We start from the raw sequence: 12,596 nt of genomic DNA, 5'->3' as shown, positions 1-12,596 counted from the left end.
AAGATCAAGTTTATAGCAGTTATCCCAGTATTCCTAATTCCTTGTCTAATAATTGTTCTACTCCTCTACCTTCCTATCCATATAGAAAATTGTAGTTTCATTTTTATTTCTTCTGCCCACCGGCCACTAAAAGAAATCATTCTTTTTTCTTTTTAAAGTTTTTATTTATTTATTCATTTAAATAATCTCTATACCCAGGTTGGGGCTTGAACTCACAACCTTGAGATCAAGAGTCACACACTCCTTTGAGCCAACCAGGTGCCCCTAAAAGAAATCATTCTTGGAAAGCTTTGGTGGATCAGTGGTTGAGCATCTGCCTTTGGCTCAGGTTGTGATCCTGGGATCCTGGGATCAAGTCCCACAACAGGCTGCAGGAAGCCTGCTTCTCCCTCTGTCTCTGCCTCTCTCTCTCTGTCTCATGAATAAATAAATAAAATCTTAAAAAAAATCATTAAGCTCATTATCACATGTCTACTTTAAAAAATTCAAAGAAACAACCATTTTGATGTGTAACTTCCTGCAATTTGACTTGAAATTTTATCTCAAAATACAAATCAGCCTAAGTTTTTTCCTCATGAAGTTAATTTCCTCCCACTTATAATAGTAATAAATTCTTTAAGAAGCAAGGTCCTCAAAATGACACAGTTTAGCTTCAGTTTTAGATGCCAGAAGCAAAGCCCACCATATTTTAAGAAATACTAGTATAGTTTTATAGCTGTTTCCATATGGTCATCCAGGAGCGTTCTCTGGAAATAGAATTTGCTCAGCATTTCAACTCTAAAGAAAACTATAAAGAAGTACCTAGGAGTATAACTAGACTGAACAGGAATAATGCAACTGGGAAGGATAGAAGGAATGACCAAATTATGGATGAGTGACAGGTTTTCTGGGAGAATAGCTAGCTTTTAAATTAATTTTCTATTGTAGGTCTTAGCCCTCATTTCTTTTTTTTCTTTTTTAAAGATTTTATTTATTTATTCATGAGCAACAGAGAGAGAGAGACAGAGAGAGAGGCAGAGACACAGGCAGAGGGAGAAGCAGGCTCCATGCAGGGAGCCCGACGAGGAACTCGATCCTGGGTCTCCAGGATCATGCCCCAGGCTGCAGGCGGCGCCAAACCGCTGCGCCACCGGGGCTGCCCTTAGCCCTCATTTCTTAAGGAAGGTAGCAATACCTTAATAATATCAAGCTCAAAAAGCTTAACTGCTTCCTAGATTTTCCTGAACTCTTTACTCCATTATTTTATCCACCCCACTAAGACTTGTTAACTTATCACTGGACTTATAAGATGCTAAACATCCACATCCATCAACAAAGGAACAATAAGATCAAATAATTATACTACTCCTTGTCAAATGTTTAACTTCACCCTTATCCATGAGAGATACCAAGACCTCCGGGGATGCCTGAAACCACAGACAGTACTGAACCCTATATATACTGTTTTGTTCCTACACATACATACCTGTGATAAAGTTTAAGTTATAAATTAGGCATAATAAGAAATTAACAGCAACAATTAATAATAAAATAGAACAGTTATAACACTGTTACAAAAGTTATGCGACTGTGGTGTCTCTCTCAAAATATCTTATTGCACTGTACTCATCCTTCTTGTGATGATGTGATATGATAAAACACCTACATGATGAGATGAAGTGAGGTGAGTGACACAGGCATGTGATCTAATGTTAGGCTACTACTGACCTTCTGACAATATGTCAGAAGGAGGATCATGGGCTTCTAGACAGGGGTTGCTTGTGGGTAAAGTGAAACCCTGAAAAGCGAAACTAAGAATAAGGTAGGAGTACTGTATATCTTGGAAAAAGATAAAAGACTGGCTGAAAAAAAAGAAAAGAAAAAAAAAAAGACTGGGGGGCACCAGGGTGGCTCAGCTGGGTTAGGCGGCCAACTTTTGGTTTCAGCTCAGGCCATGGTCTCATTGGCCGTAAGATCAAGCTGGCATCAGTCTCCATGCTCAGCTTGAAGAGTTTTTCTTCCTCTGCCCTGCCTCCACTTGTGCACACACATGCATATGTGTGTATGTGTCTCTCTTTCTCTCTCTCAAATAAATAAATTAATCAAAAAAAAAAAAGATTATGGCTGGAAATTTTATAGGTCCTATTGGCATACACCAGGTCAGTTTTAGAAACAGAAAATATCTATATTAAGCAGCTCAAACTGACAAAACCAATAATAATTAGAATTCTAAATTTAATAATTAAAAACACTCAGTTAAACTTTGTGTAATACATGACAAAGGCTGTAAACCCAGGTTTGTGAGCCAATAAGTGATTCCTTTAATAAGCACAAGGGACACAAATTCAACAACTGAGATCTTTAACTGGCAGCTTCAGTATAAAATACTATTTGTAGGAATGTTAAACTACTTACTCATACAGAGTTGAACATTTTTGTTTTGGGTTAATGTCCCACAGCTTTTTATTACGGACAACATATTCACTACTGTGCTGCTCATAGATAGCTTCAAATTCTTCTACATCTTGCCGAAGGTGGTCAGGTACCACAAATGGCCCTGCAGAATTTGAATTGCGTCTGCTGATAAAAAAACAATTTTGTGAATCATAAACTTTTAAGGTGATCCAGAATATTTAAACTGAAATAAATATAAAGACAGTAACATATTACTTAGCTTTACAATGCAAAAAAATACGATCAGAAAATTATATGTAGAAAAGTTATCCTTCCACAATTACATATATACGTATTACGTATGTGTATATGCATGTGTGTATATGTGTGTGTGTACATATATATATATGCCTGACCACTGAGTAAGCACCTTTAATTAACTACCTATTCTTGCTCCCAAGAGCAAATTTTTTGAAACTCCTGATTTTAAAAGTATCAATGTTACATTAATTTATAACTTGTTACAGAGAAAAATGGAAGATTGTAACTGCTATTAAGTTAAAGTGAGATTGAGACACTTAATAAAAAGACTTTTTTTTCTAAAATATAAGATTCTAACATTCTAAAGAGATGTGGTAGTTCGAGTGTGAGTTCTAAAACCAGACTGCTGGGTTTAATTCCTTGGCTCTGCTATTTAGAAGCTTCAGATTTGGGGGCATATCATTCAACTATACTGTGCGTAAGAAGTCTCTTTATCTATAAAATGGGCATAATAACAGTAATTACCTCCTAGGGTGGAGGAGTGGATTCAATGAGTTTATATACGTAAAACCAATGGAATAGTAACTGACATATAAACGTTGTCTAAGAATAAGCTATTACTATTTTAACAAAATAATTCTTCCACTTAAAAGAATCCATGAAAATAACTGTGTAAAAGCAGTTGTTATGACAACTCCTTTAAAAAATGAGAAAAAAAATTTGTGGATTTCTAGTCTGCAAGGGAATTAGACATCAAAAAGTCACTGCTACTCACTACTTTTATTTCTTCCTATGCCTATTCATATCCTGAAAACTTAATTTCAACACCCAGACACCACTGAAAATCACTCATATCTAAGGTTAAACCACAATGTCATATACAGTTTCCAAAACATCTTCCTCTATTATTACAGCAAATATGCTAGTAATTGTCAATAGGACATTCTCTTCACTGAATATTTTAGGTACTATTTTCTAGGATTTTCCCACAGTATCTTGTGCATAGTAAGTTCCTAGACTTATCTAATGAATGCCGTTAGACCAATGATTTTAATTTGGTTTGTATGAATTCCTAATGAGGACAAGCTTTGCTATAAATTCAACCAAGATGGATCACATCAGGTTGTTATAACAGATGTACATCTTTAGAGAGTGAAATTAGGGAAATAAAATACAAGTTTAAATTACATTAAATTAGCACCACTTGCTAAGTTAACGCAGGAGTTAAAATGAAGCAAAAAATTTTAATTACACTTACTTATGTTCTTCACCCGAAGTGATAGTCTCATTATTTGGTGTTACAGAAGGTGTCCCAGACCCCACCAACATAGGCTAGTTTAAAAGACAGAAAAATGAAAATGATTTTCTATCTTAAAATCCCATGAAAAAAATTAGCATTAAAACAGATGAATGCTTATATAAATACACAAACTGACAATATATAAGACTTATCTAAATTTTTTTTGTAAACAGGAACACATAGTAATAAAAGTTTCAACAACTACAAATAGGCCCAAATTAACATTTAGGCCTCAAAAAAATTTTTTAATGTCAAAGATAAAAAGACCAGTTTTAGTGGAATTTACAAACAGCTGCTCTCATCCTCTAATATTTGTTTCCTGCCTCAACTCTTGCCCTCTTGTCTGATCCCCTACACATGTGAGAGCCAAGGAGAATCCACAGTAAGACAAACAGCACGATATTTATCTCATGGGCTTGGAACAAATCTTTAGATTAAATATTTAAAAAGTCTTGCTCTAAAAATGCTTCAAAATATCCTCCAAAGTTGGTTAATTCTAATTTATATATTCAATTATTTTATGCAAGAATATAGAAAATATACCTTTGAATCTTTTGGCTTCTTTTTCTTGCCTTTATTTTTTATCTTGGCGGAATTAAACTGGAAAAATGGTGGGGGAAAAACAATGAAAACTCAAATAACAGCAGTACAAAGCTCCAAATAAAAATATCATACTGGTTTCAGCCACAAGTTGAATATACATAACAAAAGTAACAAAATTGCTAAACAAAAGTAACATTTAGAATGTCAGCCCTGGTGTTATGACTTATAATAGAAAATAACAGCTCAATAACAAAGGTGTAATAACTAAAATTGCCCCAACATTTTAAAACTCATTTGTAAGGTTATGTTATTTCAAGTAATTAATCAGTCTTTTAGAGTAATTCCAGTTATATGCTACTAGTATTTTAATGACATTTCTTATTAAGCTAAATTGACCTTCTACACGTGGCCAAACTTTGAGGCATAGTGGACTGACGAGACATTTAACTTCCCATGGCTGTGTTACAGGTGTTTCCATACTTAGCTGGCAGTACTTAACAGCAGATTAAGACAAAATTTCAAGTACAGATGATCTGATCCTGAAGATCAGTAAATAAGCATCTGTTTGAAAACTGCCACAACCTACTAAGAAAAACTCTGGATTTATTTTAACTTTGGAGCTATTCAAAACAAAGTCTCTTTGTTTTCCTTACAGAACAAAACATAAAATTTTAATCATTACAGATAACTTTTCATTTTTATGCCAGGAGATGACTCAGCAACTCATTCCTTATTTCTGAGATTAACATTTATTAGTTACAAAACTTTATGGACACTGTCTAATTTAAGCCTCTGAATCTGCTGACTATTGCTCTAAGAGAAAGACTGGGCATTAACTTTCTAATAAATTAGCATACATTAGCCAGAAATCCTCATCATGCTAGCTGTGATGTAATAAACACTGGCCTGGGTACCCCTCTCTTCTTTGGCTAACACAGATTAGCACACTGAGGTTAAAGTGATCAAATAACTTACCGGCACATCGCCACTGTCTTGTTTCCTTAATACAGTACAGCGGCTATCTGTAGGAAAACACCAGTGATTTGTGAGATGATGATAATTTTACACTGCCAAACACACTAAACCCTTAAAGAGAACCACTCCAGATACTACAATCATCAACTATGTTCTATTCCTTATTAGGTTTTGACACAAATGACACAAATGGCCAATTAAATGAAAAACCACCACAGATAATCACAAAATGTAAATCCAATTCAGCACAATTTGAATGCTTTCTATGTGTCAAGCTCTATGCAAGGTGCCAAGAATACAGAAACGCATAGTACAATCCCTGCCATAGATAAACTTGTGTTCTTAACTTGTATTCTGCAAAATACTCAAACAGGCAAATACCTGCAACCCACTGTGCTACATGCCTCAATAAATACAACGGAAACAAAGCTGATGGAATAATAAAGTTTTCAAGGATAAAGGCCCAAGGAGAGGTCAGGGAGGGCTTGGTCTGGGGAAGCAATATTAAAGTAAGACTTTAAATAAACAAGCAAAGGAATAGGTCGTGGCTGGAGAAAATGCATGAGCAAAGTCACAAGGCAGAAAAGCACAAGGAAGGTTTTGACATCTTTAAGAAGTTAGATGTATACACGGAGGGCAGATGGGGAGAGTGATGATAAATTCAGGTAGATAGTGTGAATTTACAAGATCAGTGGATTTTGAAGAGTTTTAAGAACTATAATCATCAATTTAAATGAAAAGAGATAAAATTGAAAATATCTAGGAAAACGGTGAGAAGCAGAGCTACTACTGAAGGGAAAATCTGTTGAGATGGCTGGTCATTTGGTTGGTGGCTTCTGACTAAAAGGAACAGTCACAGCCAGATGGACTGCACAGTTGGGTTACAGAAAAAATTCACACTAAGAGGGTCTCCTTTTTAGTTATTTTGTTGTGTGATCCAAACATGCATCAGGCTTTATATTACCAGCAGCAGCAAACTGATGGCAATAAATTCAGGCTATCAAGTAGCACGTCACTTTCAGTCATGAAGCTGTCCTAGAAAAATAAAGCCATCTGTATTTGAATGTGCTCCTTCCTAAGAATCACAACAAGTTTTTCAGTCCCTTACACATATGAACTCTGTAATATGTGATAGCTTTGTATAAAGCCAGACCTTTTAATGTCCCCTTTCAAAAAAAGCATGAAATTTAAAAGTCTAGCTCTGGACAGTCTGTAAAGCAGATGCTGAGGAATGCTGAAGAAAAGGGGAGGGGGAGAGTTACCATAACACACACATGCAGTACCAAAGAGAAGTTAAAATTAATTTAGAATCTAAGAATATTAGAATTCTGAAGCAAAGTGGGACCACACAGACCACTGGCTCCAAATCCTATCATTTCAACAATGAAGAAACTAAGATCCAAAAGAAGCTAAAGAATTAACTACTAGTTATCCTATTCTGCCAAACCTATTCTGGGCTCCATGCTGCTACCCGAACAGGTGACCTAACTCCCCTCAACCCCGTCTCTAAGCCCAGATGTCAACCTGTCCAACTACCTCCACGTTCACAGCTTGGACTCTAGCCCTGCATCGAGGCTTTGTCTTCCCCAGGAAGAACACGAGAGCTTGATCCTCCATTTAAACCACCAGCACCCTTTCTGGACCTCTCTTACTGAGCTGATGCTCATAATAGTTACTGAATATTCACCTTATTCCCTTTTCTACAATATAAGATTCCTGAGGGCAGGGGCTAGCATACGCATTTCTGAGTTCCTGGTTAACACCCAGCTCTGGAGGGGACCTTGAAGCAGTAGTAAAAACAAAGTTTTTAGTGAGGTGAATTAGAGAAGAAGCTGGGCCACAGCCGACTTCCTGATCTCCCAATTCTAAGCTCTTCCCACCACAACAGATGTGCTATTTCTAGATTCTGCAAACATCACCTCCTCTGCAGGGCAATGTATTCTTGAAGGTTACAAATTAAACCATTTACTAATAAATTCTGTCCATTTAATATGCAATCTTTGCCATGATACTGTCAATGTATTTAAGATGAGAATATTAGGTGTGTAATCAGTGTAACACACCCCTATGAGCACCCTACCACTTAGCTCAACAGAGTAAAAACGTTTTATAACATCAAAAAAAAATAATCACTATTTTTAATCACTAACTTTTCCAAATAAGCTGGCTGTACCATAATAATTCTCACTATTTTGTCAAGTATTAAATAAGCCAGATCCTTCACAGATTTGTACCCCCCCCAGCCCAGATATAATATAAATTGAAATTCAGCCCACACACCCATTATGTCAAAGAACTCATCTAGAGCATTGTGTAGCGCTGGGAACTTGTCTCTATGCTCTTCTAGCAGCCATATTAAACACCGTGCTTCCTTCACTGATGTTGGCTCACAGAAATAATCAAGTTGCTTTCCTTCTATAGAGGCTAGTTTATGACCATATTTCTCATTCCAGAGAAAAGTCATGATGCTAAAATCAAGCTCCTTAAGAGAGGCTCCATAACGAGAAAAAAAAGGTCCTGTGGCATCTAAACCTGTAAATAAAAACAAAATCCAAATCAGAAAAAAGGAAAATCATTTACCATAAAACCACATTCAATCCTACATCTCTGAAAGCAGTTCAGTTATAGTTTGCTGACATTTTCAGTGAAAACACATACCTGATTACAAACTTGTTCAAGTTATTTTGCATTTTAGGAATACCACTTAATATCGACAGACTAATTACAACAGTTCTTATCTATTAGTTGAATAAGGGGCCAAAGTCTTCTTATATAATAGCTCATATATTATAAGCTTCTACAGTCATTTTTATTAGACTTAGGCAGTAAAAGCAAAGCATTAAATTCCTGTAAAAATGTAACAACTTTTTCACGAATTCAAAAAGATTGTCACTCTACTTAGTACAAGCTAGAAAGATTTTAGTGCTTTTCTACACATATTCCATAGTAACAAAACGTTAATAATATGCAAATGATTTCAAATGCCTTTAAAACAACACCTCCATTAATGGCTCCTTATCCCCCTCCAAAAATCAGGATGGTCACTATTCCCACTTTTATTCCAATTTCTAACAAACCAGAAAAAGAAGTAGCTGCAACCTCATACCACTGCTACTGAAGGGATGGCGAGCCCCTACCCTTACTAACATAGCCACCAAAAGACAAAGAAGACTATCTCTAGTCTATCTTCCCACCTGCCTCAAATATAGTACAGTAGCCTCTTATGCCAGTCACGGTTTCTCAGTCAGCATATGAAGCGGACTACTGAGTCAGAATTAACCTGGATGGCTGTTTCCTCCAGATGAAACAGTTACCTTGCAGAGGTCATGTTGCATGAAAAATGTGCTCATTGAAGGGAAGGCAAAAGATCACTTTCTAGTATTAAAATGATACTCTCTCCCCAATCCCTCATATAAACTGACGTCTCGTGTTAAATATGTACGTGATGTGACCCCATAGGACGACTTTTTTTTATTGAGAAGGAAGTAAAATTCCAGGAATTGGAAATTACTTGCCTTTAATAAATATGAGCTACACCAGGGACATAGCACAGCCTTAGTAATTAACATGCTTGAAGTCATTTTAAAACTTTAACTAGAAACTGCAACTTTAGGGACACCTGGGTGGCTCAGAGGTTGGGTGGCTGCCTTTGGCTCTGGTCATGACCCTGGGATTCAGGATCGAGTTCCGCATCAGGCTCCCTGTGGAGGGCCTTCTTCTCCCCCGGCCTATGTCTCTGCCTCTCTCTCTCTCTCTCTCCCCCCCTCTCTCAGCACAATTTGAACGTACGTACGTGTCTCTCATGAATAAATAAATGTCTTAAAAAAAAAAAAGAAACTGCAACTTTGAATAGTATGCATATACTTATTAAAAGAATACCAGAATACCTTTATCAGAAAGGTATATCATTTATAACAAAATGATCCATCAGTGAGCTACAAGGCTCAAATGCTACCCTTTACCTGAGAGAACAGTGACAGGCACTCTTGCCTGGGTAAGCATAACCAGAAAGCCTACTACTCCTGAGTCTATCTTCCAGAGCAGATTAAAATTAAGAATAACATAATAATTTACTCGGATTTTTAATAGACACTAATGACAACCTCAGCACTTAAGAGTGGTTTTCTGGGACCAGAAACCTGTGCAGATCTGTGCTTAAAGCAGCAACACTTAGTTATCAACTATGCCAAGCTTGCTACCACCTTACATGGTTTCTACTGACAGAAATTTATCAATATATTCTCTCAAATTCTAGAATTCTAAGAGCTCCATGTCCCTAAAAATTCCGGCAGGTTGGGGAGACTTTCAGAGGCCTGGCTGGCTCACTCTTTGGACTGCTCCGCTATTGCTCCTGCTGGCCTTGTGTACCACAACTACCAACTGAATCATCTACCTAGTCCAAGGCCAGTTACCACCGTGGTCACCAAGATAAACAATGCTCTGGTAGGTACTCAGAGAAATCTCAATCTAATGTTAGACAACAACTCTATCTGTGGCAGCTTTTACAGTCCCTGCATGGCCCTAGGCAAAGAGCCAGCTTGGGTCTTCCTCTACCACATTAGGAAAATTAGGAACAGTAGCAGAGTTCTATAATCTTGTGATTCAACCTCAAAGTATTTTCCTCATAGTCCTTAGATACAGATTTGCCTTCAGTGATCCTAAGCAGTTTGTTCCGTCCACTCTTCCCTCTATGTTTTCTAAGGATTCTGACTACAGAACTGCACAATCCCAGAGGGCAAACAACTGCCTCCAGAAGGTGTTATTTACTCATGACTCTGCCTTGTATTTACTTAGTTTACACATTTACAAATAGTTTAGCAAACTACAGGACTGGATTTTCTGATTAAACTTTTTCATGTTTATACTTTTTTGAAAAGTGTACTGTAACCTATCTATAAAATAGCCTAAGTTGTGAGTTGGGAGGAAATAGTATTTTTAACCATACAACTCTGTAGTCCTACTCTTTAAAAAATCATCAATGATAACAGAAAAACAAAAAGGGGATCAGAGGCCAATGTCCGCCCTTCTACTGAGTTATATAGGCTCTAGAGTTCAGTGGCATACCAAAGCTGTTAAGTTTCTGGATCCAAGCGGCTAATTTTGGCTCCACTTCTTTAAGTTCGCTCAAAACATGCAGAAATATCCTAGTCTTTACTCTATTCTTTTCTTGAATCAAGTGACGAATGACGTAGTCCACCGCTTCATTTAGAAAATTTCTGCTAGAAAAACAGGTTGTGTAGTCTTCTGTGCTTAAAACCTTCCAAGAAAGCAATTCTTTGAGAAGCTTGGAAGTGTTCAGAATACCAGATTTTATCTTGTCAGCGTACTGCTTTATGCACTGCAGAATTCTGTCGTCAAGGAACTGGCAACTCTGAACACTGTCTACAGTTTCTAAGGATAAATAAAAATGGTTAAAGTCAGCAATGTACCAATTTGTGAAGATATAAACTGAGAAAGAATATGGTATTACATAATAATATAAAATATCGTTCAGAGGGATTCTTAATGTTTCAAATAAACTCAAGAAATTTTAAATTTGGAATATACTTAACAATACCTTTGACAAGATACAAAGTTCACATTAAATCAAACATCAAAAGTATCTTACCTCCTTCACTGTGTACCACTCATGCAATATCTAAAAACTTAGTTCCTCTAAAGTAAGGTTACTTTCCTCAATAACCCTAACCCAGCCTCATCACTACCTATACTTCATATTCAATAACTATGTTTAATCATTAAGAATGCAAAGCATTTTTTCTGGAGTTGAAGGGATCATTTATTAGTTACGAATTCAATTAATATTTGGTAGTTATTGTTATGTTATTTATCTAATTGTTGTATCCTAAACCAAAGGACCCCATGGTGTTGATTCCAAACTGGAAAATTTCTCCGAAGTTTATCTTTCCAACCCAGGCATCTCCCCTAATAGATGGCAAAGTTAAAACACAAACAAGAAGCATGCAAAGTTAAAAAACATTCACCAGAGACTTCTATAGTAGGAAAGATAATTGTGACTTATTTGTGAAACACTAATGGAATACTAAGTAAAAAATAAAAACAAGAGGAAGTATTTCATTTTGGGAACAGCCATCACAGTAGAAAATAAAAAAGAATAATTTCCTTCAACTGAAAACTAAAACCAGTCCTGGAGATGTAATGCACAGCATGGCGACTACAGCTAATACTACTACATTGTGGGGCGCCTGGGTGGCTCAGTTGGTTGGGTCAAGTGTCCGACTCTTAATCTTAGCTCAGGTCTTGATCTCAGGGTCATGAGTTCAAGCCCTGCATTGAGCTCCATGCTGGGTGTGGAGTTTACCTTAAAAAATAATACTATATTACAAATTTGAAAGTAGCTAAAAGAGTGGATCTTCAAAGTTCTTGTCATAAGAAAAAAAAATTCTGGGGGATGCCTGAGTCGCTCAGTGGTTGAGCATCTGCCTTCAGCACATGGCGTGATCCCGGAGTTCCGGGATCAAGTCCCACATAAGGCTCCCTGTGAGGAGCCTGCTTCTCCTTCTGCCTATGTCTCTGTCTTCTCTCTGTGTCTCTCATGAATAAATACAATCCTTTTTTTTTTTAATAAATACAATCTTAAAAAAAATTCTGTAACTACGTATTGTGATAGATGTTAATTGGACTTACTATGGTGATTATTTTACAATATATACGAATATGCAATATATACATCACAGTGTACACCTGAAACTCATAAAATGTTATGTCCTTAAAAAAAAAAGACCTTAAGAAAAAAACCTGAAAGTAAATATACTCGGAACAGTATAATCACATACCCAGGGTGATCGGGGAATAATGACAAGATGAACATAAAACAGAAGGCTGGGCTAGGTAATCTCTACAGCTTCTTTATGAACTGTGTGCAGGACTGAATGCAGGACTATATCAGATAATTAGGAGCTAACTCAGGCTCAATGTCTTAGAACCTAAATCTGCACAATGGAGTTCATAGAGCACGATCAAATACACAATATGCATGTCAGCTATTATTTCCACCTTCACTTCTGTGATAAACAAACTGACGGAGAGCTTGCTCCAAGTTAGTGCACTGCTATCATTTGTGTACTGGGATTGTGAATCCCTGTGTACACACTGCTTCCAAACTTGATGCTCTTTACACCAA

At 36.7% G+C, this 12,596-nt stretch overlaps 1 protein-coding gene across 12 annotated transcripts in view; it reads right to left on the bottom strand.

Moving 5' to 3' along the window:
• TTC3 (tetratricopeptide repeat domain 3) overlaps positions 1-12,596 on the bottom strand; it is a 116,750-nt gene that overhangs the window by 37,103 nt on the left and 67,051 nt on the right. For 11 of the 12 annotated variants that reach the window (XM_072806933.1, XM_072806941.1, XM_072806939.1 and 8 more), the window contains 6 exons: positions 10,517-10,843; positions 7,733-7,984; positions 5,453-5,499; positions 4,478-4,534; positions 3,893-3,966; positions 2,395-2,559 (listed from right to left, as the gene is read on the bottom strand). In XM_072806933.1, the coding sequence (XP_072663034.1) occupies positions 2,395-2,559; positions 3,893-3,966; positions 4,478-4,534; positions 5,453-5,499; positions 7,733-7,984; positions 10,517-10,843 (922 nt within the window). The remainder of the gene's footprint in view (positions 1-2,394; positions 2,560-3,892; positions 3,967-4,477; positions 4,535-5,452; positions 5,500-7,732; positions 7,985-10,516; positions 10,844-12,596) is intronic. The other variant, XM_072806935.1, reaches the window with a different exon arrangement.

Source organism: Canis lupus, chromosome 30 (assembly GCF_048164855.1).
Source record: "Canis lupus baileyi chromosome 30, mCanLup2.hap1, whole genome shotgun sequence".
Lineage (NCBI taxonomy): Eukaryota > Metazoa > Chordata > Mammalia > Carnivora > Canidae > Canis > Canis lupus.
The sequence above is the reverse complement of the archived record's forward strand: the minus strand, read 5'-3'. Positions and strand labels throughout refer to the sequence as shown.